The sequence below is a fragment of the Gallinula chloropus genome, assembly GCF_964237585.1.
Source record: "Gallinula chloropus genome assembly, chromosome: 1".
Lineage (NCBI taxonomy): Eukaryota > Metazoa > Chordata > Aves > Gruiformes > Rallidae > Gallinula > Gallinula chloropus.
The window spans coordinates 17,905,604-17,932,766 of record NC_140085.1 but is presented as its reverse complement, the minus strand read 5'-3'; the positions used below and the strand labels follow the sequence as shown (position 1 = coordinate 17,932,766).

The 27,163-nt window shown below is 53.2% G+C and overlaps 2 protein-coding genes across 3 annotated transcripts in view; both read left to right on the top strand.

Moving 5' to 3' along the window:
• The window catches only part of MEI1 (meiotic double-stranded break formation protein 1), a gene marked incomplete at its 5' end in the record, with an annotated part of 48,298 nt that extends 46,713 nt beyond the window's left edge, over positions 1-1,585 (top strand). Inside the window, 3 exons of the mRNA XM_084279458.1 lie at positions 151-332; positions 571-642; positions 1,011-1,585. Coding sequence (XP_084135584.1) covers positions 151-332; positions 571-642; positions 1,011-1,136 — 380 coding nt within the window. The 3' untranslated portion in view covers positions 1,137-1,585. The remainder of the gene's footprint in view (positions 1-150; positions 333-570; positions 643-1,010) is intronic.
• A 1,382-nt stretch (positions 1,586-2,967) lies between these two features.
• On the top strand, positions 2,968-25,859 carry SREBF2 (sterol regulatory element binding transcription factor 2; the record flags this gene model as incomplete). 2 transcript variants are annotated; one of them, XM_084279550.1, is made up of 19 exons in its annotated part: positions 2,968-3,049; positions 7,400-7,786; positions 8,650-8,831; positions 9,962-10,102; positions 11,821-12,042; positions 12,775-12,889; positions 13,077-13,258; positions 14,037-14,229; positions 15,184-15,365; positions 16,039-16,312; positions 17,555-17,724; positions 17,938-18,106; positions 18,659-18,779; positions 20,354-20,463; positions 21,757-21,889; positions 22,421-22,589; positions 23,799-23,984; positions 24,856-24,967; positions 25,557-25,859. In XM_084279550.1, the coding sequence occupies 19 exons, from the start codon at positions 2,968-2,970 to the stop codon at positions 25,775-25,777; spliced, it is 3,351 nt and encodes a 1,116-aa protein (XP_084135676.1). In that variant the 3' UTR covers positions 25,778-25,859. The 2 variants fall into 2 exon arrangements, with proteins under 2 accessions (XP_084135676.1, XP_084135675.1); XM_084279549.1 differs by having other exon boundaries at positions 9,962-10,144.
• Positions 25,860-27,163: the final 1,304 nt, after the last annotated feature.

Here is a 27,163-nt window from a genome sequence, read left to right as displayed (position 1 = left end):
GGGGACCCTATTGCTGCCTCTCTGACCAGTTCATACTGGGAAGCCTGCCTGCCTGCCCTCAGCCTCCTCCCTTCCCGGAGGGGCTGTAGGCACCAGTGGGACGAGGCACGTGCAGCAGTGTGCCAGCAGGGTGGGTGGCTGTCCCTACAGCGTACTCCCACGTGGTAGAGAACACCGCCTTCTTCGGGGATGTCGTCCTGCGCTTCCCCAAGATCGTGCATCACTACTTCGACCGCAACTCCAACTGGAACAGCCTCATCCGCTGGGGCATCGGCTTCTGCAACCTGACGGGCGTCTTCGAGCAGGGACCCCACTCCCAAGTCCTGGGGCTGGTACGGCTCCCGGTCCTCTTCCGCTGCACCCCCTCTCCGCTGCTGGGGCTGGGGGGTGAGGTTTGGGGGGTAAAAGGAGGATGGGCAGAGGGTAGGGGGAGTGTACCCCGCGTTTGAGGGATGTTCTTGGGCCGAGGGATGGAGAAGAGCACAGAGGGGGCTGATGGGAAGGAGGGCACCCTGGTCACGGGGGTGTGGTGTGGGACATGCTGCTCCCCGACTTGGCTTTGCTCTGCAGATGGCTCAGGAGCTGGGAATCAGCGAGAAATCGCCCGATTACCGCAATCCCTTTAAAACGGACCACTCTGAGGTAAGATGGCACCGCTGCCGGATCGACCTGTGGCCTTCCCTGGTCTGTTACAGCTGCAGGCAGCTGGCTGGGGAAGGGAATGGGTGGCTTGGTGGGGAATGGACAGAAACCCCCATCACAGAGGAAGGTTGGGTAAAACATGGGCACTGAACTGCAGTTGGTTCTGGGTGCCTGGTGCGATTCCTGCCTTCCTGTGACCACCATGGGAGAACTGGGACCCCCTTTGCCTTGTGCCGCATCCAGCCAGTCCCCCCTGGCACAGCGGGGCTTACATGATGGCTTCAGTGGCTTTGGAGGGTTTTGTGCCTCTGGGAGGCTGCGGGGGCTCCCCCGTGCTGACCCTCCCCCTCCCCGCTGCCACCCCGCAGTTTTTCCCCAGTGCTGACACCTTCCAGAAGGCGCTGCGCGAGGAGGAGAAGCGGAGGAAGAAGGAGGAGAAGCGGAAGGAGATACGCAAGGGCCCGCGCATCTCCCGCTCGCAGTCGGAGCTGTAGCGTGCGGGGGCTCGCGCCTCGTGGCGGGGGCGACGCCGCCGGGATGCGGAGCTGCTCCGTCCCTGCCGGTGGCCTCGGGCCGGTGCCCTTTCCGTGTGTGCCGTGGGTTTTCTTTTGTTGCCTTTCCCTTTCCTTCGGCGGGGTCGGTGGGTTACCCCAGCAGCGCCAGGTGGAGCTGAAGCCGGGTACCCCTTCCCCCACGCCAGAGCACAGATGGGAAGGCAGCGGGGCTGTCCCCTGCGCTGGTCAGGGTGCTGCCATCCGCAGTGGGGTAGGGTGAGGGGGCCATGCTGCGACTGAGCCCCGCGGGGAGCCCCCCCCTCCCCAGCACATGCTGCCCCGTGACCAACGTGCCTCCTCCGTCATGGGTGGGCTGGGGGAGTGCGTCACGCCAAACAGCCTCATGAGCAATGCTGCTTGTCTCAGTTTTGGGTTGGGTTTGGGGTGGGTTTTTTCCCTGTTCCTTTTTTAAGCCGGTGATGTCATCGGCACCCCACCACTTGGTCATGCCTGGTGTCTGCCCAGCCGCTACCTCTGCCGGGTCAGCTCTCCCCTCCTTCCAGCTGCTGCCTTTCCAAGCAACGTGTCCCCAGTCAGCCAGGGTACAGCGAGCCGGCGGTGCTGGTTCCCGGCCCAATGGCATCCTGCTCTCCTGGGTGGCTGCCACAGCACGTCCCGCTGGGGAGGCAGATGTGCAGAGGATTCCTGGGGAGGAGGATTTCAGCTCCTGGCCCTCTTTGTGGCCCTTGGGTGCCTGTAGCCTAAGTATTGCCGATGCTGGAAGTGCTGGGGAACATCCACTGAACCCCTGTGAGTGAACCCTGTGCCCCATGCCCAGCCCATACCATCCTGCCCCCGTCCCCGCTCCGTGGGGCTGATCCTCGCTGATTTAGTGCCCCGACGCCCCTTCCGAGGGGGACAGCCACCTAAGGCCAGCAGGGCTGAAGCGGGGGGTGGGGGGAAGCCGACGGAGGGGCCGCGACCCTCTGGGGGGTGTCTGGGCTGCAGTGGGAGCGGAGGCGAGTGGCTGTTCCCAGGACACGGCGCGACCACCCCGCCTTTTCTCCTGGCTGCGGGTGAGCTCGCTCCGGAGGAGGCTCTTGCGGGGGGCTGTGTGGGATGGGGGCTCCGTGCCGGGCTGGGGGGTGCTGTGGCCCTGGGGAAAGGGGAAATGGCCCAAATTTTAAACCGCGGAGCCAGGACCAGATGGCGTGGGGGGATGGGGGGGGGGGGGGGGGCGATGGTCCCGCGGTTTGGTGTTTCTTAAATAAAATTTATTCTTTTTTTTTAATTTTATTATTTTATTTTAAAGTGGTAGCGCGGCTCGTGCCCCTGGCGCGGGGCGCCGGGTCCGGCCCCTCAGGCGCTGCGAGGGGGGTTCGGCCCCCTTCCCCTGACCTCCCCCAGCCCCCCGAGTGCCACCTGTGCCCCCGGCGGGGTGGTCCCGCTCCCACGCGCGCCCGGCGCTCCCCGCCGGCCCCGCCCACCTCGTGAATATGCCGGCGGGGCGGGGCGGGGCGGCCCATGCTAATCGCAGCTGCTGATCGCTGACGCGCTATCACACCACGCGCCGCCGCGCCCGCCCATTGGCCGGCGCCGACCTGGTCTCATTGACAACAAACCGCGGGGGGCGCGCGCGCCGCTGCCGTGGCGGCGGGCAGGTGGGGGCGGGGCCCGCCGGCCGGCCGGGGCGGCCCAAGATGGCGCGGGGTCGGCGGCGCTCGCCGGCAGCCTCCGCTTGAGCGGCCGGGGCGGCGGCGGCCGGAGGGAGAGGAGAGGGTCGGGCGGCGTTCATGCGCCGGTGCGCCCGGCCGCGGCGGGCCCCTGCGCGATGGAGAGCGGCGAGCTGGGCGCGGAGAACATGGAGACCCTGACCGAGCTGGGCGACGAGCTCACCCTGGGCGACATCGACGGTGGGCGCCGCGGACCGCGATGGGGGGGATGGGGAGGAGGTGGGGGGGATGGTCCGCGTGGGCTCTCCCACGCGAGGTCGGGGGTTCCCGTGCCTCCGCGCGGGGCCGGGGCTGCCGGTGCCGGCGGGGGCCGGGTGCGTGGGTGGGTCTCGGCTCTCGGGGCCGGGTGCGTGGGTGTGCGTGTCATTCCCCCCGGCCCCGGGCGGGGGGTGGGAGCGCGGGGCGGCCGCACAGCTTGGTCCCGCTGCGTGGCGTGCGGGGAGCGGCGCGGGCTCCCAGCGCGCGTGGGAGCGAGCGGGGACTTCCCAGTCCCGGGTGGGCAGATGTGGGGGCAGCGGCCGCGTCCCGCCGGGCAGCGCCCGCCGGGGGAGAGCAAGGGGTACCCGCGTGTGCCTGCCCGGGTGGCACCGATGCCCAGCGCCGCTTCCACGGGGCCGGCCCACGCCGGAGGGGCGAGAAGCCGGGCTTAGGGTCCCAGCCCCCGCAGCTGCCGAGCCCTTCCTCCCGCCCGGGGCTGCCGCTGGCATGGAAGAGGACCGGGGAAAGGGATTCCCCTGGATCCACGGAGCGAGCGGTGCTGCCCGGGGTTCCCCTCTTAAAATCGATGCTAGATGACCCGCGGAGTTGTGCCGCCACTGGTGCCCGTGCTAGGAGGCCGTGTCCTCTCACCCCCCTCTCCATGTCATCCCAAAACTTCACCTCCTCGATGCTTGAGCTCATACCCGTGGAAAAATCCCTGGTTTTCACCAAAGCTCAGCGACATGAAGTGCCCACGCGTGACGCTGCCTTTAGCCTGTTAAAAATGTAGTTTCTGAGGAGCTGTGCTGTTTGGACGGGGACCTGGCCCAGCTTCAGTCCTAAGGAGCGGTCGGCTCTGGGGGAGGTTGTGATGCCTGAAGCATCCTTGGGGAGCTAGGAGAAAAACCAATGCTTTTAAGTTTGTAACTGTGATTAATTTGTCAGGTGGTGAGGGACCAAATCTGTACTTCTTTGGTGTTTTACTTTCCCCTCTCATCCTATGTTGAAGCAGAACATACATTACACAAATGGAGGGGCTTAGTTATTGCTCATAAAGTTGGTGGTGAAATCAAAGGTGGTGTTCCTCTTGTTTAAGCACCACGTAATGACTTCTTGGGATCCATACGGAAACAGAGATGTGTTCCAGTGAACCCAGGGCTGGCTCTGAACCGCGGTGTGCCCGGGGAGGTGTGATTCAGAGCAGTGAGTAACTTAGGAGAAAGAGCTTTGCCTTCCTTCCTGGCTGCTGGGGTGGATTTTCCTCGGGGCGGGGGAGGTACATGGCAATCCTGCCTTTAAAAATGGGTTTGGTTTTGGTGCCCTGACAGGGATTCATCAAAGGGTTTGAAACTCTGTGAGGGTTTTGGGGTGGTTTTTGAACTCTCCTTGTCGGTGGGTCTCGGTGGTGCTCTCCCGTTCTGGTGGAGGACCCGTCGCTGCCTGCTGCACAGCTTGTGATCCTCCGTGGAGGAGGAGGAGGAATGACGCCGGTCCGGCGGATGCGTTGACCGCTCTGGGACACTGGTGATTGCCGGGGTCACGCTCCATTTCAGGATGCAAGGTGGGGGGGGTGGGCCCAACGCTGTGCTGAAGGTGTCTGCCTCTGCCCTCTGCCCCCTGCCCTGGCACAAGCTTCTCCACTGGCTGTGGGCACCTCCCTGCCGGCAGGACATTGCGAGGTGATGCCGGCGAGCGAGGTCTGAGTCGGTTGTGGGTGTGAAGCGTGTCCGGGTTCAGGGCCAGGTTGGCACCTCCACCGCTTTCCGTTCCTCAAAGCGTGTCAGCTCCGGGAGCAGGAGTGAGAGCAGAGGTGCAGCCCGGCCGTGGAGAGCTGAGCCACACGCAGCCCGGCCGTGGAGAGCGGAGCCAGGCACAGCCTGGCCACGGGAGAGCTGAGGCGCAGCCCAGCCCTGGCCTTTCTGCCAGGTGTTTGTGTGCTGCGCTCCCAGGAGCAGCACACGTCCTGCGTCCCGGGTGGGCTCTGTTTCGTAACACCTTGTTTACACTTTTTAGCCTTGGGCTGGGATTGTTTTCTGCCATAACATCTCACACTGGGTTAGGGACCGAGACCTGTCTGGCACGGAGGGTGCGGGTGATCTGGCGCTGATGGGTTTTATCACCGAGAACTGTCCTCCAAAAGCACCCCAGTGTTCTGACAGTTAATGGAGACGCCCACTCTGTTCTCTTCCTCTAAAACACCTTTGCTTACAGAGACTCAGATGTTAGATGTTTCTGCTTCTCCTGCTTTTCCTTGTGTGGCTGCTAGGAAAGCTGGCGGGTTCCTTGAAAGAAGTGAGTTTGGCCCCCTGACAGTCTAATCTTTAAGAATTAATGTTTAGACCTTTTGCATTTAGTCAGAGTGAAGTCTGTGATGAAGATGTGATTTAACTTGTGAGAGCAAGAGTCAGGGCCTTTTAAATAAGTTACTAACTCTGCAGCGTTGAACACAATGTTCTTCAAATGCAGTACTTGAAATTGGGCTTTTGCACTGGAATTTGCTCTTCCAGGATGAGTCTCGTCCAATTTATGTTTATTCCCCACTTGCTGATGTGCAAGAGCAGTGCCACCAAACAAAGGGCTCTAGAGGTCCATCAGTGGGACTATCAAGTTTATTGCAGTGGGGCTATTTGGGATGGTCTTGGCTGTGTGCAGGTGGAGGGTGCAAAGCTGCTTAATACCCACCTAGATGTTATGCCGAAGTGTTAATCGTTAAACTGCGACATCCTCTGAAAGCTCCTGAGGCACTGCACACACAACACCAAAAGTACCTCGTTTCTCCAGTTAAAAGCAGAGACAAAGGTTTGGTCCAGCTGCTGCCCCATGCTGGGATCGCAGACATCGCTGCTTACTGTGGGGTTACACATAGCTCAGGAGGACGCACCTCCCCTGAGCTCCTCTGTCCTCGAGTGCCAAGGAGGAATGGTCGTGGTCAGTGTATGTAAGGGTGTGGAGAGATTGCTGTTGGGAGGGGAGAAGAGTGGTATGGAAGTATCATCAAATTACGGTGAGATCTTTGGTAAGGGAGCAAGAAGCTCGGTGGTCAATCCCTTTGCTGTGTCTCAGGAGTGTGGGGCAAATTAATGGGGTAATGAGTGGGTGATGAATAGTCCTTTATTGCTGGGTGATTTCCTCAGAAACATGTAATGAGAAGTTTGGGGGTTTTGAACCCTCTTCGTAAACCACAACACCAAGGTCCGTTGGGTTTGTGGATGAGAAGACTCCTTACACCAGGAGTTCTTTGCTGTGTCTTTCCTGTAAATCATAAATCTCTTTTCTGCTTTCTAAATTGGAATTCATTATTTAATTCCAAACCCTCCGTTATGTTGGTGGCTCCACTCCTTTCTTCTTTTCTCTGTTTATTTTCTCCTGCTTCCAGAAAAAAAAAAAAAGTAAGACTTTCAGAAAATTGGGGAAGAGGCAGCACAGGCTGGGCAGATCCTGGGGTGGGGAAGGATGTCTGACTCTTCACACCACCACCCACACAGAGATCGGGTTCAGGTGGTTTAAGGTGCATAATTGGATTAAATTGGATTAGATAGAGGGAGAGGAAGCTTCACTTATGAACAATGATCTCTTGGTTGTGAATTTTTTTCCTCTGTGGGGGAGAGCTGTAGCATTGTGGTAGGAAACTCTTGATGTGGCATGATAAAAGCCCTGGAGAAGGTGGGATGGAGAGAAATTAATGTGCAGTGATTGCAGGCAGGGGATGGAGACAAAAAAGAAAAAAACCCACAACCAGGGAAGTTATTCTGGTGTTCTAAACACACAGGTTTCTCCTGTTACAGGTCTGTGAAGTGTTGTTTCTTTTTATGTTTTTGTCCCCCCAATTTCCAATATGCTTGAGAGCAAAACCAAGATGAATCCTTATCCCATTTCTTAGTTTTCCAGGTATTCGGTGGAGCAGGAGGGTTAGGGGACTTGAAGCTACCTGAAAAGTTGGGTGGGAGGATGGTTAGCGCTGGAATTGTGTAGGTGTTCCTGGTTTCTTCTCCAAGAATTAGATGGGAGCAGGGATGGAATGAGACTCTGATATTTGAAATGGATTGCAGATGGCTTTGTGTTCTAGGCTTTGCTTGGAGCTGTCGTCTGGAAAGCTGTGCAGAGGGTTCTTCTGCCTTTTCCCCTGAACAGCGACAGCAGTGTCCGGCCACTGGCCAGCACTTGGTTTCTCTCTGAAGATGTTAGATGGGTGTGATATGTTCTCTGGAGGCTTTGAAGGGCTCAGAGCTCCCTTCTGCACGTGCCCATCATTGTTTGAGCCCTGGTGTAATGGAGGGTCGAAGTCTATGGGCCAATAAAATAGCATCAAATGCATTTTCTTCTGTCTTGCAGAGATGCTGCAGTTCGTCAGTAACCAGGCAGGGGACTTTCCAGATCTGTTTTCGGATCATTTGTGTGGCACCTTCCAGGGCAGCAGCAGTGGTGGCAGCAGCAGTGGGACCCTGGAGCCGCAGTTACAGGGGCCATACAGCCAGGTGCAGCTGCAGCCCTTCCCACCGCCTTCCGCTTCTCCCCAGCTCCAGAACCTGCCAGCCAAAGCGGCGCAGGCGGCACCCCCGGCCCCTTCGCGGTCGGCCCCTCTCCTTCAGCCCCGACCCCCGCTCCAGCCTCAGCTCCAGCAACAGGCCGTGATGATTGCGCCGACGTTCAGCTCTGCTCCCCAAACCAGGATTATCCAGCAGCCGGTGATCTACCAGAACGCGGCCACAAGTTTCCAAGGTAGCGGTCGGGGCCCTCGGGCTGCGGGTGTGCCTTGTGCACTCACAGGACGTGGTGGTGTCCAAACTCTGCCACCACAAGCCTAACAATCCTTCTCTTGTGGTGCTGCCTGTGGGGCATCCCTTCTACTTACTGCATGAGTGGCTTTGGAGTTGGGGGAGTGTGAGAAGCCATCATAAATGGGATGTGGAGTCTTGTTGTGCAGTCTCATGCAGCAGTTGCCTTCTTGCTGCCCTCCTCTGGCGTGGCCATCTCTCCTGTGGCTCCTGGGAGGCTTGAGAAAAGTTATGTCTTAAAAGTGGTTGTTGGTAACCCTGTCTTCCCACTGATGGCTGCAGTAGGCCGATCCAGTCCTGAAGCTCCGTCTGTCCCATACGGCAGTCTGGAATGAAGGCGTGTTTTAACCACTGCACACTCCAGCAGTGTTGCATTGAGCAGAGGCACTTGTAGGGTGTTTAATGATTGGATTGTCTTTCTGAATGCCAGTTGTCTCAATCCTCTTCAGTAGGTGGTTATTCTGTACGTGATAAATACAATTCTGGCATCCACCGAGAACAGCAGGAGTGGGCAAGTGCCGGTTGGACGTATTGTCTGGTGCCAGTAATGAGTCCTGTGCTCTTAGACCAAAGGTTTTTGACTTTATTTTCTCTTAGCTGATCCCTTTATGCCTCCTGGAAAGCTGCTATTCTAGGTGCAGTGTCCTCTTGCACCAAAGGAGTTGGAAGCTTCCCAGTGTGTGGGATGTGTTAGATGAACGCTGCCTACTGAGAAGCTTTGGGAAGGAGTGGAGCTAGGAGCGTTTTCAGGCTCCAAAATGGAGACTGTGTCTCTAGACTATTCCTGACATCTCTTCTGCTTTTCAGTTCTCCAGCCTCAAGTCCAGAGCCTGGTGACATCCTCCCAGGTTCAACCAGTTGCCATCCAGCAGCAAGTGCAGACCGTGCAGGCCCAGCGCGTGCTAACACAGGCCCCCAACGGCACTATCCAGACGTTAACGCCGGCCACGGTCCAGACAGTCGCTGCACCACAGGTCCAGCAGGTTCCAGTAAGTAAAAATGAGGAGTGATACAGGGATCAAGCAGAAGAAGGTCAGGTCTTCTGACTTGCCAGGGAAGGGCTGGGAAGCTTGTAGGGGTGGTGGTCCTGCTGAGGATTGCTTTCACACGGGTGTGTGTGTGTGAGAGGTATTTCCAGCCAGCCTGGGTTTGGGAAGCGTTTTGCTTCGCGCAGGTCGTGTGGCAGAAGCCCTGTTGTGAGCTGTGGGGTGACTTCAAGCAGTGGGCAACGTTTCAGGAGCTGTTTCCAGTAAAACACCTGCAAAGTTAAACTTGGTCTAAACAATTTTTGCAACTTGGTGCTGCTAAACCAGGTTGGAAACCTTACTTGAACAAGCTTGCTTGGACCTTTGTCTACTTTCTTGCAAGTCCACCACCTCTACCATGTCTAATAAGGAGCAGCTAATACCAGACTGATTTTGTCCAGTTCTTCTGCCACACTTTCTTTGATCTTTTTGCTGATCAGTGGTGTGTGACTTTTGCTTTAAAACATACACAAGAGTAAAAGCCTTGTGTATCTTTGTATTAAATAAAAACATTCATGGCTGGGGGGACTCTTGATAGGACAGTTGCTCTGGCTCAGTTGTGCTGTGCCATCTGTCCTGTTCTCTGTGCTTCAGAGTCAACGAGGTGTTTGAAAAAAGTAAGGGAAAAATAACTTGGTTTTGATCTGCTTGATATTCCTGGTACAGATCCTTTTGGTGAAGGTGGGGAGGGGGGAAGCTACTACAGGTATTTGCAGGCTGTTATAGCCATGTTAGACACTTACTCAACCAGTTAATGTAGAGAAGGTAATGTAGGTGCAATTGGAGAGGGAAAGGGAGCTTTTCCATCAGCTCTTTTGTGGGTTTTACATACTTGGTTACTTCTGGTGACTGATTTGAAAACTGGTGTCCTGGTGGTTCCTCTGTTCCCCTCCCTCCAATGTGGTTCAGACTGTCTTGTGAACAGAGTTTGCGTCAGGGGCTGACAAAAACCACCCAGGGGATGCAGAGCAGAGGACTTTTGCCACTGACCAAGATGTAGTTATATTACTCTGTGACCACTTTCCTTTGACTATGGAGACCAGCGGAGAAATACGTGCCTACTCTCGCCTTCACCTCTGACTTTTCAACCTTAGGTTCTGGTCCAACCTCAGATCATAAAAACGGACTCCCTTGTCTTGACAACCCTGAAAACGGATGGTAACCCTGTCATGGCCACAGTGCAGAACCCAGCGCTGACAGCTCTTACTGCTCCCATTCAGACCACAGCTCTACAGGTACCATATGGGTGGAGTCCTTCCTTCCCTCTCCTCACTGACGTCCTTTCCTCTTAACGCAGAGAGATTTGGGCTTTAGTATTCTGCAGTGGTGCAAACAGGAGGGGTGTTGAGGGCTGCTCTAGACACGTCCAGAGTGAGTAATACCCTGTTTCTGCCAAGGCTAAACACACAGATTGTCTGGTTTTGGCAGCCTCCCATGGCCACTAAGCAAAGACCAAGGGCACGTTTCTGTTTACCTTTTTCTGGTATTACAAGGAGAGGAATCTGACCTAAAAATTCCATCCAGTTTTTAACCTTTGGAAGACACTTGAAACTGAAAGCTAGCTTGCTCAGAATACCCCTGGAACTTTCTTTCCCCCTTCACTGGTGTCTCATAGCCACACGTGAAAACTAAGGGAGCTGCTTTTCAGAGGAGAGGGCGTTTGCAGGGCGGGGTTGGGGCTGGCTGCCGTGCTGCATGGCCTCCACTTCTTATCGACTCGGAGAGATTTGTGCCCCCAAAGATGCATTTAGTATGATCTTGTACATTCTGAACAGATATCTCTGTCCAAATATTTACTGGGGGAGATAAAGTTGCGAGTCTGGGCTGAAGTTTTGTCTTCTCTTGCATAGCATGGTGGGCTCCTTACGGACTTGCTAGCAGCCAGGCTAAAACCTTCAGTTCAGCTGCTTGCTGTTAGGTGATGTTTTCACACAGAGCTGAGGCTCATGTGATTGTGCCTGCCTGAGGCACGATCCATGAAGCATTCTGAACACGTTGAAATTTGGTGGAACTTGGGAAAAGTATAGGACTTAAATTCACTTATTTGTCAGGTTCTGGCTTGAAATAAAACTAAATTAATTTCTAATATCCCAATTAAAAGACTGTTTTGGAGCTGAAATAATTCCTGGAGTTGCTTGTGTTGAGTTTATTCTCTTTTAAACTAATCTGTCTTTTGACAGAAGTAACTCTTCCTCTCCATAACCACTTCCCTGATGTACTTCAGAGAGCGTGTGTACCCTTCTCCATCTTGTTTTGCTGGGTTCAGCAGCCTGAACTTTCTTTACTCCACGTGTCCTAGAAGCCCCCCTGTGGAACCATTTTGGTGGGATTCATCATCTTTTATCACAGAGTACATACTGCTTTGATGTAGATGGTCATGTCCAAGTTTGAGCTTTTCACACCAGTGTATAGCACTCATTGCATTAGTTCCTCATCCTAAGGCATTTTTATAGCTTATGGATCTATTTCCCCCCCGTTTAATCAAATTCAAATCAACTGCATAGCTCAAGCTGAGATTTTTCCACAGTTGGATCCTTTCTAATGTTGCTGTTCCAAATTTGGAAGTAGCATTTCCTGTTGCTGATTTGATAACTTTGTCCACAGAAAAGGTGGTTTTGGACACTTGGGGTGTAAGGATTGTAGGAGCAAGGAGAAGCCTTGATTGGTGGACAGAGCATGGTCTCAGTGGAAGAGTGCTGATGCTTTTGGAGAAGAAGAGACATTCTTGCTCTGCAGTGCCCAGCATGGGTGGCAATGACAGGTTTTTCCTGTGCCATTGTGCTGATGCTTGTGCAAACTAAGATAGACAAGAGAAAATTTGCATCTCTCTTTTTCTGAGCTGTACAAACTTTTTCTGATTCTTCTGATCTTGAGTTCTGTGTTTTTTTACCATCATAAACCTTATCTAAATTGGCTGATTGCTTGTGATGTTTGTTATGCGTGGTCTTTGTAGACCCTGGTTGGGAGCAACGGGACCATTTTGACCACAATGCCAGTGATGGTGGGACAAGAAAAGGTGCCTATCAAGCAAGTTCCTGGGGGTGTCAAGCAACCAGAACCACCTAAAGAAGGAGAGAGGAGAACAACTCACAACATCATTGAAAAGCGTTACCGATCGTCCATAAATGACAAGATCATTGAGCTGAAGGACCTTGTCATGGGAACAGATGCCAAGGTAAAGATGTGGGATGGATAAGAGCAAATCTAGTGTTGTAAAAACTTCTGCCTGCTCAAATATTAGGTTTCTCACTGTGCACTCAGGGTTGTCCTGATCACTTCATGCTGGCAGTAGTGTTCTTGGTACCTTGCATGGTCTCTGTACAAATACATGCACTAGTGGAGTCACCTATTGATGGGCAGAGTCAGAAGCTTATGTTTTAAAAACATTGGGAATGTACAGTGGCTTCTTAGTACTTTGGGTTCGTGTTTGCAAGCTGAACTTGTCCACTGGTGCTGGAAGCAAGTACTTTCATGGAGATGGTCAAGGGAGCGAGGCAGAGAGACAATCACTTGTCTCAGCATTAAACAGTGAACAATGGCTAACAGGCAGCAGCTTGTTCTATCCCAGAAAACAGTCACTTCATTTCAAAACTACGGTCCTCTCAAAGGACTATTTCTGCCTGAAAACCTAGATGTGAGCTCTACTGTGATTTGGATGTTAATCTGTTTCCATCGTGCTATTTTTGTAAGATCTTTGAGACACCCCAGTCCTTGGGTGTCTGTCAGAGTGATACCTCACCCACAGTGTGTGCCCCACTGTTAGTTTCTTTGCAGCTGCTGAGTGGTCCTTTATCCCCTTGTCTTCCTCTCACCAAACAGCACAAAGGGGTATGGTATCCCTACGTGCAGAGCGACCCTTTGACACTCCTCGTATAAACCGCTTTCTGTATGTCTTTGCTCCTTGCAGATGCACAAGTCTGGAGTCCTGAGGAAAGCCATCGACTACATTAAGTACCTACAGCAGGCCAACCATAAGCTGAGGCAGGAGAACATGGTTCTGAAGCTGGCAAACCAAAAGAACAGTAAGTTGTGGAGGCAGTGCTGGGGTGGGGCAGTCAGCATACATGTAGGATGCCTTTTGTGTTGCTGATCCTTGACAGAGGTAGATACACGTGGCTGACATTGCCCCAGATGACAGATCCAATCTGAGTGACACTGGTGGGATGTAGGATTGAGAGATGTGTACATAATGTGCTCTGATTTTTGCAGAGCTGTTGAAGGGCATTGACTTAAGCAGTCTGGTTGACAATGATGTGGACCTGAAGATAGACGACTTCAACCAGAATGTGCTGCTGATGTCTCCTCCAGCCTCTGACTCTGGATCCCAGGCTGGCTTTTCTCCCTATTCCATTGACTCGGAGCCAGGAAGCCCCCTCCTCGATGATGCAAAGGTATTTGTGACTTCAGTTTTCAGTTTCATGGTGTCTACTGCAGGGACATGCAAGGGCCAGAATTTGAATTCTCCAAATTCTTAGGAGCCAGTGGACACCTGACAAATAGAGCTGGAGGGCTTGGAGCTCCTTTGTAAGAATGAGGAAGGTGCATGGATGTAGTGGGTTTTTTTTCTTTTCTTATTGAGACTACTTCCTGAGCTCTATTATCTAGGCCATTCCTTAGCTGCTAGAACTGTACTTAACCTTCAGACCCTGTAGAGTCTCTGTAGGACTTACAGTGTGTGTTCATGAACCAAAGAGCCTGTGGCTTTCAAGGGATATCTGTGGCCTGTGAATAAAGCAGGAGAACTTGAAAATGGATGGTGACATCAGTGGTGGTTAATAGGACTCTAAGTGACCCCAGTAACAGAAAGTCCTTACCTATCTTCAGCTGACAGGTTTGTTTTGGAGGTATCACAGAGGTGGGTCTTCAGGAAAATGTGAAAGAGTGAGGGCAGCAAAGGTTAATCCTAGCCTGAGCCAGAGATCCAGGTAACAGTACCTGAAAGGACTGGGAGCAGAAGGAAGGTGAAGGTGCTCGGGTACTTCAGCAGCTAATCTTACTGAGCTAGGGAAAGCTTCACTGGAAGCTTCAGTCTTGATCTTAAAAGCAAATTTTAGAACATGTTCTGTTTCTCCTTCCCTACCCCTCCCTTGGCATAAGCATTTTTTGTTCTAATGGTAAGCAGGTTTTTTTTCTCCTCTTACTTTTCTCTCCCTTCCTATTCCTTTGAAGGTTAAAGATGAGCCTGACTCTCCTCCTGTGGCCCTCGGGATGGTGGATCGCTCTCGAATTCTCCTCTGTGCTCTCACATTCCTTTGCCTTTCCTTCAATCCCCTGACATCCCTCCTGGATGCCCGAGGAACCCCGGAGTCTGACAGCCTGGTGCACCACAGTTCTGGCAGGAATGTGCTTTCCATCGAGTCAGGTAATGAACTAGAATAGTTTGGACCACAGAGCGGTCCACAGGTTTGTGTGATCTCACTAAAGACCATTTCCAGCCGTGACAGCTGCAGTTCACAAGATGGGATGGTCAGTGTGATTTAATGGGATGGTTTTGTGTGTTTGGGGAGTTCTATGACCTTTGTTTAATGGTTGGGGAGGAGTAGTAGCTGCAGGGATGGGCATGGGAGGAGAGCCAGCCATGAGGGCTTTGACGCAGTTCCAGTTTACATCCACATCCGGTGATCTTCTTGAGCAAAACCAGCCTTTGCTCAGTGTGCTGAGGTGGAGGGGCACCTGCTTGTAGCCCAGGAGCCTGGGTTCTTGGGAAAGACCCTGGAAAAATAGTTCAAAGTAAGGGGTCCTCCCGGCTCTGATGCATGTTTATATTTGCTTTTAAGGTAGTTGACTGATTTATTTTATATTTTTAACTTGTTAACGAAGTAGTAGCTGAGGAATTTCTTCAGAAACCCTGTTGCTATAGAGTCTTGCCACTGGTTTGTTTGATAAGCTTATTCCATAATATTAATTGTTTAGAGTACAGGGAGACTTAGGGGGAGGGCAGAGATTCTGTAGGCATGCTGTCATTTCCCTTCCTTGGTGTTGCTTAAATTCAGACCAGAAAGTATTGAAGACCCAGGGGTTTATCTGACAGGAGAGTCAGAATACAAGGCACTCCAGGAAAACTAAGTTCTGACTCAGGATTTTAGAAATCAGTCCTGTGACAATAACTGGGTTTGGTTGGGAACACTTTGGCTTGGAGTTTGGGTGAAGAGCTGTTGATCCAGATGTTTCCTGATTGAAATGCAGCCTTCGCAAAACTTGGTACCACATGTGGCGAGCGTAGCGAGATGTCCTCTGGCTTTGGGCTCATCCTGCGGCTGGACTTTCAGTGTCCAGATTAAGTTTTCTAACTTTCCTTCTGGGATGTCCGCTGCAGATACAGGTGGTTGGTTTGGCTGGATGATGCCCACGCTGATCCTGTGGCTCGTGAATGGAGTGATTGTGCTGAGCGTGTTCGTTAAGCTCCTTGTGCACGGAGAGCCCGTCACCCGGCTGCACTCGAGATCATCAGTCACGTTCTGGAGGCATCGCAAGCAAGCAGACCTGGATTTGGCACGGGTAAAGTTGGCTTGGTTTGCATCAAACTCATCTTCTAGGAAGGAGTGTGGGTAAATACAGCCTAGTGAGATGGTGGCTCAGCACTTGTAAGAGGATGGTATTCCGCAAGTGGATTATCCGGTCTGATTTCAGAGAAGCTGGTTCTATCTCCTCTTGAGTGGATCACTGTCTTCCCTCAGCCTAAATTAGCAAGGCACAGATGTTGACATTGGAAGAAACTCCTAAATCCTGTCCTTGTTCCTTCCTGCTGCGTTTTCTGACAGTCTTTGGCAGTAGGGTCTTGGTTTCTGTCCAGAATCTGGCCTCTGCTGTGTCTGTCTGCTGTCCTTGAAACTCTAGGAAGTCATCTCTATTGTTGAGGCAGCATTTGACTTTTGATGTGGGGATCCTGAAACTTTCATGTTGTTTGAGAAATCAGAGTCGCTTTCACCTTGTGCCAGTGTGTCTCGCAGGCAGCCTGGGGTCAGAACCCCTGTAAGGAAAGATGTGGGTAGGGACAGATTTGAAGATGGTGGAAATCGCCTTTGTGTTTACTGGGATTACATTAACTTCCCTCAGTTAAACATTTTGCCCTAGGTCACACATCAGTTTGTCTTGCTCCTGGTGCTGAGGAGCTCCCAAAGCACCTGTGTGGTGGTGCTTTTTGTCGACGCCCTTGTTGTGTTGTTTACAGGGGGATTTTGCTGCAGCTGCATCAAACCTGCAGACTTGCCTGCTGGTTCTCGGCCGAGCGCTGCCAGCCTCTCGCCTGGACCTGGCCTGCAGCCTGTCCTGGAACGTGATCCGCTACAGCCTGCAGAAGCTGTCGCTGGTGCGGTGGCTGCTGAAGAGGACCTCCCATCAGTGGCGGGCAAGGGAGGCCACTGCAGGGTTTGAGGACGAGGCCAAAACGAGCGCTCGGGACGCGGCTCTAGCGTATCACAAGCTCCATCAGCTCCACATAACAGGTAGGAGCAGTGGTGGCAGATCTGCTGTCCTCATTTTGCCAAACGAGGAGGGAGCTCGGAGCTGGTGCTGGGGGAGTGCTGTGGTCTCCCTCCTCTGGGGAAGCTGCTGTTGGAAACCAGCCTGACAAATTTCAGGAGCCATTTACTAAAACACGACAGATTCAGGCAGTGAGAGGGCTCTGTAGAAATGGCCAAAGCACCAGTAGCTGCTGAGGTACATGTTCCTGAGTCTGCAGAGGTGGCTGAGGGTCTTTCCCAAGCAGTAGTTGGTTGAGCCCAATCACTTTTTGCTGCTGTCAAGGGCTTGTTTCATCCCTGTTGCTTGGGGAGTGCGATGTGGAAGCAGGGCCTGGAGTTGATGCTCAGAAGAATTTATATTTCCAAAGTTGTGTAGAGCGCAGATTGCCAGCTGGTGTTGATGGGCTTGGAAAATCTGTTCCTTATGAGCGGTTGTTTTTGTCGTTTTCTTGGCAAACCGATGTGCAGTGTTAATAGGCTGCGAGTACATCGGAAACCCAAGCTACACTTCCTCCTGCCTAATCACACTGTAAATTGCTGCCATGCCACCAGGGATATCGATCTCATCAGCTCTTATAAGTATCGAAAGGGTGGGCATCAAGAGGATGGGGCCAATGACAGGGCAAGGGACAAGGGGCACACAACCAGAACACAGGAAATTCCATCTCAAAATGAGGAAAAACTTGTGACAGAGCACAAAGGTGCCAGAGCTCTAGAAGGGGCTACCCGGGGACTCTGTAGAGTCTCCTCTGGAGATACTCAAAACCCACCTGGATGCTGAGCTGTGCAGTTTGCTCTAGGTGATCCTGCTTTGGCAGAGGCTTGGACTAGGTGATGTCCAGAGGTCCTTTCTGACCCTAGCCATTCTGTGATAAGTTCTTGTGTTTCGTGTCATCTCTGTAGGGACAGGTGTGGTCTGTGTAGGAGTTCAGTTAAGATAGTGATGAAAATAGCAAGACAAAATGTGCTGATGCCTTTACCATAACTGGGTTAGCTGTGCGGGGCTTTCTTGCAGAGACAAAGCTGTGGATGCCAACCTTGGTGTCTGCAGAGGGACAAATTGGTTAAAGTTCTGTTGCCTGAATACAAAGTAGACACATGATGCTGTAAACGTCTTGTGTCAACAGGTTTTTATTTGTCTCTTTAGGAGTGCCAACTGCTAAATATTACTGTGAGTCGATGGTACTACAGTGTCAAAAATGAACTCTTTCCTCTCTGGTGCAGGCAAACTTCCCTCCAGCTCAGCTTACTCAGGCTTGCACATGGCCCTGTGTGCTGTGAATCTGGCTGAGTGCGCAGAAGAAAAGATCCCACCGAGCACGATGGCAGAAATCCACCTGACAGCTGCAGTTGGCTTGAAAACCCGCTGCGGAGGCAAGCTCGGCTTCCTGGCGGTGAGTTGTCGTCTCCTTTCCCATCACACCTTCAAGCAGAGCTCTAGGAAGGCCTGTGAGATGCCATTGCCATAGCTTAGGGCATCTGCTAGCCCTACAATTACAATATGACCTGCAATTATGATATGAGCTGTAATTATGGTACGACCTTTGTCCTCGGTGGTGTGTCTCTACCTGGATGCTGTTCTCAATCTTAGCCTCTCCTTTCCCCAGAGCTACTTTTTAAGCCAGGCTCAAAGCCTGTGCAGCTCGGAGCGGAGTGCCATCCCTGACTCATTGCGTTGGCTGTGCCACCCCCTGGGACAGAAGTTTTTTGTGGAGCGAAGCTGGACGGTGAAATCTGCTGCGAAGGAGAGTCTGTACTGCACCCAGAGGAACCCTGGTGAGAGCCGCTTGTGTCCTGAGCGTGTGGTCTCCCAGCACTTTGAGCCTGGCACCCTCCCTGCCTCTGGGACGAAAACGGGTGTCTTGATTTGCTCTTGTGTAGCTGCCCTGCTGTGGTCTTGATGGGCGAGAGAGACTGTGGAGCTGAGAGACGTCTCCTTGGCCTACAGGAGCTGGCTGTCCTCCTTTGGCATACTGCTGTGCTGTGTCATCCTGCTTGTGTCTTCATAGGCTGAAACACAACCTGGATGGGGCCTGAATGTCTGGGGGGTTACACTGGGGTGACTGAGGTTTGTCCTCTGCAGAGCAGTGTCATCACTGTTTTGCTGAGTGCCTGAAGTGTCAGCGTGATGTTTGGCCAAGGGCTGTGGCTTTAAATGTAGTAAAGGGTTAAAAAGGCCCTGAAAACTCAAGTCTTTCGATATCTTTGCATTAATTCCTCAGATTTCCCTCTACAGCTCTTCCCCTACCTTTTTATTATGTTACTGTATCGGGAGGTGGCTGCCAGCACACGCGAGTGACACGGTTTGGCTTTTCTCTTCCTCCCCAGCGGATCCCATTGCACAAGTTCATCAGGCCTTCTGTGAGAACCTGCTAGAGCGAGCAGTGGATTCACTCGTGAAACCTCAGACCAGGAAAGAGACAGTGGGACAAGATGAGGAGGAGCCATGGTAAGTTTGTGTGCTGTGCTGGGGACTGCTTGCTGCAGGTTCCGGAGCAGAGCTCATAACTACTGCTGGAGCGCTCCGGGGCAAACAGAGCGGTCAGTCCTTACTGAAGGCTGGAAATGACCAAAGCCTGGTAGAAGGGTGAGCTCTTCCTCTTCATAGTAAAACCTCTGAAGTCAAAGGTGAACTCCAGTGTGGTAAGGACTTCTGGTGTTGGCTGGCGTAGTACTGGTTGATTCCTTGGTGGATGGATGGATGGATGGATGGATGGATGGATGGATGGATGGATGGATGGATGGATGGATGGATGGATGGCACTTTCCCTCCTGTGACAAAATTTAGTGTTCAGGAGCACTAAAACGAGTGTGCACCTACCACTTGTATAGAGCAGAACATATGTTCGGGGCTCTTAAGAGGAGAGTGAAGGTCTGGCATGTTGGAGAGTGACTGCACCGGCTCACTGCCTTACATGTGACAGGATTCTTCTAACTCAAGTGACAGGTTCTCCTAACTCAAGCTGACGCCTGGCAAGAGGGGCAGATAAGATGCTGGCCAAAGTTGCCATTGCTTCTGAGCTCTGTGGCCAAATGAGAGGGGCTGATAGGTGGAGTTGAAGCGGCTTTTCCTGTTGTACCATGTCCAACTCTTTCCTGGCTTGGCAGGAAGTGGAGCCCCAGCCTTTGCCAGCAATTGAGCCACCCTTTCTAGCTGAACTCCAGATATGCTGGTGCCAGGCGAACGCTGTGTAAATATATGGGAAGCTCTGTAAGGATCCTGTGCCCAAAAAGGGTGGGTAAAAGCTGCAGATGATAACAGATAACCCCGTTTGCCTACCTGCGTGTGGAAAATATTGCACATTTAGCTCTTGGAGGCTTGTTTTGATCTCGTGTCTGTTTCTGGCATCGCTGCAGAGGATGAGCAGCAGTTTGGTCTAATTGCTTGCACAATAAGCAGCCGGTGATCAGGTGCTGCCGTTGCTGATGAGAGAAGGTAGTGGGATTTGTATAAGCGAGGTGGATTGTAGGAGTCCTGTCTCCTCGTGGGAAGGACCAGCTTTAGTAACACAGCCAGCTTTTTTTTCCCTCTCTAGGGCTAGGAGCTCAAGGTCTTCCCCTGTAGCCTGTCCCAGGAAATGAGGTCATTGCTGCCTGTGCTACTTTCTCTGACCAACGCTGTGATCACGTTGACACTTGTGTTCATACGTGTTTGCGTACATGCAAATGTTCCTTGCAGGAGTGTAGCTCGGCCTCTTTTGGAGGCAATGGCTGAAAAGGAGCCTGTAAGCAACTTGTCACTTCTGTCCAGCATTTCTGTAGTCCCGGGGTTGACTCTGGTCCTGCTCTGGTCTCCTGCGTGGGGAGATGTGAGGTGGCTCCTCCTTGGGTGTCTCTGCACTTCCATTCTCAGGGCAGTCTCCTCAGTCTGACAGAGTTGTGTTACTTGTAGAGCTTGAACTTTCTGCTGGCATAATGGGTCAGCATTGTTTCAAAATGCCTTGTGACAGGTGAGAAATGCCTTCAGGCTTTGGTATCTCCTGTTTGACAGCATAGTGAAGATCTGCTTGCTTCCTATTTCAGCGAGTTCTCCGGTGCCGTGGAGTACCTGAAATTGCTCAACTCTTTCTTGGACTCGATGGGAAGTGGAGCCCCACCCTTTGCCAGCAATTCCGTACTCAAGTCTGCCCTGGGTAAGTCCAGCAGAACAGAAGCTCTCCCAGCTGCAGGAGCTACTGCTGATAGATGTGCTCCCCCTCACCCACCACCTCTCAGGCTCAAATACAGTCCCTGGAGTGAGACTTGCTCGCTGAGCCGCAGCACACCATGCTGTGGTACAGCAGCTCAGGCTGCGGGAGGGTGCTGGGAAGGCTCGTGAATCCAGCTGTAGTGCTGAGTGCACAGGTGGGACTGTGCTTACTTGTATTGCTGGGCTGTATGTTCCCAACTGAACCCTGTGCCCTCACCTGAGAGCTCACTCCTGGCAGTGCAAGGCAAGAGGAAGGGTGTAGCCTATAAACCAGAAAAGCTCTGCTGTAGCCAAGGTACAGGAAGGAGGTTTTTTTCCATTTAATTACCTGTGGGACCAAATGCAGGTTGACCTCACTTTCACAGCAGCTGTTGTGTGTTCCTCAATCTCCAGAGACCTGCAGCCCCTCCTGTGGACAAGCTCCAGCATCTACTTGGGAGGTGCTTGTTTTAGTCCCTTGGTGTGTATTTAGTGGGACGATGAGAACTGTAGACTCCACCTGCACTCATCTGGGCTTGGCTAGTAGCAGGCTGCTGGAATATTTGTCTTGTTTGGTGTTGGTACAGACAGTACCTGGCAGCTCACTGGGATGCTGCAGGAGCTGTAGATAGACTGACTGTGCTGTACCTGAAATGTGTAGAGTAAACCTAGAAGGAAAACTAGATGCTGTTTTTACCAGGGGTTAGTTCTTTCTATAGAAGGAGATTTGTGTTTGGATCAGTACTGTCATGAAATTTAGAAGCAGCTCAGAGTAGCAAAGCCTGTGTCCTTTGGCCCTAGGTAGGCTTTGGGAAGTTCTTGAGGGCATCTTAAATAATTGAGGGAGCACTACAGGGACCCGGATGTGTTATTTACTGGCTGGGTGGTGGTTTAGTGCCAAGGCACAGTGTATGCAAGCAGTTACTCTGGGGTGGTGAGTGGAGATCCCTGTCAGGATGAAAATCAACAGATCTCTAGGCAAGCAGATGAGCTAAGTTGTTGTTAGGACACAAACTTGGCACCCAAAACTCTATGGTCAGATGTAGGCTGTTTGCAAGTCCCTTTGTGTTCCTGTGGTAGGTTTCAGCTTTACCCACACAGCTGCATTCCCATGGGATCCATTGTGGATCCATTTTGGCTTGTTAGCCTTGATCTCGACAGCAGGCACTGGCAAGGGCACGTGACACCTGCCTGCTTCCTGAGCAGGAAGGAGCTGGGTGTCCTCTCCTGAGCTGCAGCTTGTAATTCTCTTTCACAGGCCCCGACATGGTATGCAGGTGGTGGTCAGCAGCAGTGGCGATGGCAATCGGTTGGCTCAGAGGGGACGATGCAGCTGTGAGGTCACATTATGCAGAAGTGGAGCGCATGCCGAAACCCCTGGAGATGTCAGAGTGCGTAGGCCTCATACACCTTTCAAACCCTTGTTCTTTCTCACTGGGGGTGGCTCTTCCCCTGATGCTGTCCTGTGCTGTCACACAGCTCTTGTGCTCTGGAAGGCAGTAACACGACATCCAAATGTACTCGGCAGTTGATCTGTAGGTCAAGGCTTCCGGGCTGGTGTTAGAGCTGTGGACTGGAAGCGTCAGAATTGCTTCTGTAGGGATGTCTTTTGGCTTTGTTATGATTGCATAGCCTCTCGCTTTCCAAAATCAAGCAGCAGAACTCAGGCACTGTTAGAAAGGCTGGTGTCACCATCTTGGTTCTTTTGCACTAAAGCATCTTTGCTGGTTTCCTTCCGTCTCTCTGTGCAGTCTGAGTAGGTGAGGAACAATGTCCATCTTTTTCCTGCCTAGGAAATTATGATGTCTCTGCTCATGAGATGGTGAAAGCTGATGCTGGTTGCTGCTTGAGCTCAGCTCCTGGGGCTGTCCTGTGGCAGCATAGCTGGTACTGCTGAAAGCAACATTCTCTCCCTATTTCAGGAATGCCCTGGTGAAAGCCACCTTCCATGTGTGCAAGGCCATGCAGGCTTCTCTCTCTGGGAAGGCAGACGGGCAGCAGAGCTCCCTGGGTCACTGTGAGAGGGCCAGCAGTCACTTATGGAACAGCCTCAACATGAGCAGCGGCGTCTCAAGCACCGTCCTCAACAACGTAAGAGTTGTAATCCCTGGGGTAACACATGGTTTGTCTTGGTTGTAAGCTTGGTCTTGCTGCAGGCCTATCACTTCCTGGTTTTATCTGTGTTCTCCAGCCAGCCATCCTGTGTCTCATGGGAGTAGAGGGACACTTCCTCCCTTTCCTTGCAAAAGGCATTGACATCTTTCTGCCTCTGCTGTGTGGAGGAGCAGAGCTGCGAGTACAGCATCGTTCCCCTGGGCATGGTCTCAGATAGCTGAGCTCTCAGTCCTCTCCTACCAGCAGCTGTTGCCCGTTTCTGGTGCTTTGACCACTCTGAATTTGGCCTGTGAAAAGCCACCCTGCTGTCCAGATGCAGCCACCTGTAAAGCAGGACCTCTGTTAAGTGGGGCCCACTCTTATTCTGGTGGCACTCACAAGTGTTTAAACCCTCTACTGCAAAAGGGGGACTGTGCTGTGCTGTCCCTCGGTTTTTGTGGGGCCCGTTTCTCTTCTTTCCAGGATTACCTCAAGCTGGAGCTTCCCTGCCTGGCATGTGGGGGACAGCTCTGGCCCCTCCTGTCGCTCCTGGGTGGCAGCTGTTGTGCATTGTAGTTGCATTGCATGTTGTGGCAGTAACTGTGCAATGTTTCTGCAGTGCAGTACAGAGGCACTCTCGGCTTCGCAGCGTGGGTAGTCCTCTGAGAGCAGCTAGGACGGCGAGCGATGCTAGAGGGCAGCAGCAGATGGGGGAAAGGGATTTGGGCGACCACTGTGGGCTCTGGCTTAGGGTTTTTTTTTCTCAGCAGTCAGTAAGGCTGTCTTTGCTGTTTCTCACTAGTTAGTGCTGGTTGGGGCAGGAAAGCCTTTGCAGAAGGCTGGGGCATTGTCGGTGCAATATCCCTTTGACTGGGATATTGGGCTTGGGGTTAGCCCTGGGGAGGCTGTTGGCCCTCCTGGAGGGGATAGCCACTCCCTGGGCACAGCCTTGTTCCTTAGGCAGGACCTCTTGGTCCCATGTCCCAGAGGCACCACTTGGGCAAGAAGCAAAGTCCTGCTTCCTTCGGTGCATTGTGGTGGGGAGTGGCTGGGCTCGGTGGGCTGGGGAGCCCCTGCCACGATGGGCAGGAGGTGCCATGGCCACCTTCCCATGGGCTGTGTTAGCAGCTGGGTAGTAAATGGCCTGTTACTCGCCTGATGGGTTGTATTAATAAGCACATGTGCCTGGGCCCCCGGCTCTTGCAGATGATCCAGCTGCTGGCCTGTGACTTGCTGCTCTCTCTCCGCACCAGCCTGTGGCAGAAGCAGGCGAACGCCAGTCAAGCCCTGGGTGAGACCTACCACGCCTCGGCCCCCGAGCTGACGGGCTTCCAGCGCGACCTCGGCAGCCTGCGCAAGCTGGCCCATGGCTTCAGGCCCGCTTACCGCAAGGTGATGGCTCCTCTCCCCTGCCTTTTCCACTTCCAGCTTAGCTACAGCCTTCCCTAGGGACACCAACGGGGAAGCTGCAGCCATTGGAAATGCGGGGGTGTGTGGGCTTTGGTGGCTGGACACCTGGGGTGGGATGGTCTGCCACCAGCAGCCTCCGTACGTTCTCTTGGTGCGTGAAAAGGGGACTCCCATGAGAGTCTGGTGTGGGTATGGAGGTGTCCACCTTACGTTTCTCCCCCCAAAAAACCCCATGGGCTGTATTGCCAAGCAAACACCATGACATCCTGCTCCTTAATGTGCCTTTGGTCTGGGCCAGTCTGGCCAGGGAGTGTGGAAGGAGGCTTCCTCAACCATGTTGGCTCCACAGGTATTTGCAGGGTCAGGTGCCTTCTGCTTCTGTAGAGCACCAGGTGCTTTTCTTTTGCTGTGGGGCTGCTTTTTTCCCCCTTTTTAATCTATCTAGTTTAAAGCCTCTAGAGGGAGTGTAGTCTAATACTTAAATGAGAGAGTTGTCCTGGTAGTGTCCAGACTCTGGATTTCAAGGTACAATGCTGTTACCAGAGCACCAGCAAGCCCGGGGTGAGATACCCACCTAGGCCACAGTGTTAGTGTTTCTCCCGTTTTCTGCCCTGTTCTCTGCTCTCATTTCTCTCCCTTCCAAGGCTCCTCACAGTTATGTGTCAAAAGCATTTTTTCCCCTCCTCTTTGTGGTTGCCCTGACCTGCAAATTCCCCAGAGACAGGTGGGGAGATCAGAGAGGAGCAGGGAACTGGGTCTTCATTGTCAAGGTGTCAGTGCTCTGCTCTCAAAACCCTGTGGCTGAGGGATGGCGTGAGTTCAGCCGTGGCATCCATCCTGCCTTCCCTTCCAGGTCTTCCTCCACGAGGCCACCGTGCGCCTGATGGCAGGTGCCAGCCCAACCCGCACCCACCAGCTGCTGGAGCACAGCTTGAGGCGACGCACGCCTCAGAGCAGCAAGCAAGGTTGGTCCTGGGGCCTGTGGGGCTGGGATGGGGCAAGGCTTGGGCGCAGCAGGGGGCAACTGCAGCATCTTCCCCCTGCCTGAGGCTCAGGATAATGGGCTCCTGACAGCATCATGTTGATGCTTTTTGCTGTGCTCTCTATGAGCTGATAAGTGTGAGTTGCCGGCCCTGGGCTGGAGGTGTCAGCAAATAGCTGGAAAACCTTTGCCTTCGCGCAGCCACATGTGCACGGATCTCAGTGGCCTCGAGTTCCAGGTGGTCAGTGCAGAGGAGTAGCCAGGAATCCCGGAGGGGAGAGCCAAGAGGCGCGGTGCTGGTTCTAAAATCCCTTGGGAGTTTAAGGAGACAGGGTGCCGGTGCTGGGATGAGGCGAGGAAATGAAGTGAAAGGGAGCATCTCACTCCAGCTCGGGCTCTTCCCTGCTAGCCTAAAGGAGCTGCCTGGGGGGGTTGCAGGGTTTCCCCGACTCTTGGCACAGCCAGGGGCAGCCCACCGGAGATGCCTGTGCTCACTGGTGTCAGCCCAGGGCTGGCATGGTGAGGGTTTGTCATGCAGGTGGTAGCTTCATCGTGAACTTTCTCTTCTCTAGGTGAACTGGACACCCTGCCAGGACAGAGGGAGCGAGCCACAGCCATCCTGCTGGCCTGCCGCCATCTGCCCCTCTCTTTCCTCTCCTCCCCGGGCCAGCGCGCCGTCCTGTTGGCTGAGGCCGCTCGCACCCTGGAGAAGGTGGGGGACAAGCGCTCCTGCAATGACTGCCAGCAGATGATCGTCAAGCTGAGCGGGGGCACAGCCATCGCTGCCTCCTAACGCTGATGTGGGGCAGCCTCGTGCAAAAGCCACCTGCTTGACTGTCAGCCTGGACTTCCCTTCTGGAGCTTAAAAAAAAAAAAAAAATGGAGGGCTGTGCTGGTGGGATTGGGGTGGGGTGGGAGAGGGATGGGGGGTTTGGTTTGGCTTTTTGTTTGGGGGTTGGTTTTTTTTGTTTTGGGTTTGTTTTACCTTGCCCCAGGTTTAGCTTTATTAGCCCCCTTGCTTGTTCTCAGGCACTGCAACGGGATTCTGTCTAGTTGTGGTTTTGTGACTGTGCCTGGGGCTGTTGGGAAGTGCTGCCCCCACCCAGACCCCTATCCATGCTGGGGGTAGAAGCCCACAAACCCAAGGCATAGTAGTAGATCCTGTCAGTCCTCAGGGGCACCCTTCCCAAACACCTGTGGCAGGGAGGTTGGAACTCTGATCCTTGGGGTCCCTTCCAACCCAGACCATTCTATGATTCTGTGTGGAAAGGACCTTTGGGGAGGGCAGAGGATCTGCTCAAGCCTTGTCCCATGTGTCTGGTGGGGTCTGGGGCTGTTCCTGAGGGAGAGAGGGAAGGGGCCAGCTTTTTTGGAGCTGCGTGTGCATCGGGGAATGACCTTTTCACTGGAGCCCCCTAGACCTGACTCGCTGAAGTGCTCTGGGAGTATCGCTTGGGGCCAGTACTGCCTGGCAAATTTCTCTACAGTTTTTATACACATTTTTTATAGGAGTGTTTGTGGCTTTACAGAAAAGTAGGGAGTGATGCAGCAGATTTCCCTTCCTCTCCACTTCATGTGTCTCCTCTGTGTGATCGGAGCTGCCTCTTGTTTTTGGTAGGGATTGGATCTGAGGCAGCCTGCAGCAAGCAGAGCCTCGTAGGAGGCCCAAGAGTCCCTGGTCATCTGGCACTGGGTGGTGGCAGAGGAAGTGGACAGCCCTTGCTCTCTGCATGAAGGGTGAATGCTGCTCTGGTGCCTTTCTGTTGATGCAGAAACAATTTTTAGAAACAATTTTTTATTTTACACAACTCTTAGTCCCAGAACTTGTCTTCAGGTGTTTCTCCTTCCCTTCTCCAGCTGCTCAACAGCTCCCGAGGCTGTGCAGGGCCTGGGAGGCACTGGCTTGGTGAGCGAGTCCCCCAGCTCCACTGCCATTGCTGGAAAGAGCAGTGTGGCTTGGCAAGTGTCAAATCACCTGAGATTTTTCCAGGAGGGGGAGGTGGTTTGGGGACAGGGGAGGAACGGTTTGCCCTCTTTCTACCTTTCCTCTTGCATCTCTCCAAAGAAGCGCGAAGCGGTTGTCCCCTCACATGTGTGGATATGGAAACCAGCTTCTGGCATCACTGTTTTCTCCCCCTGCATAGCCAGCATGTGCCCTTGTGTCAGGAGAGAAGCACTT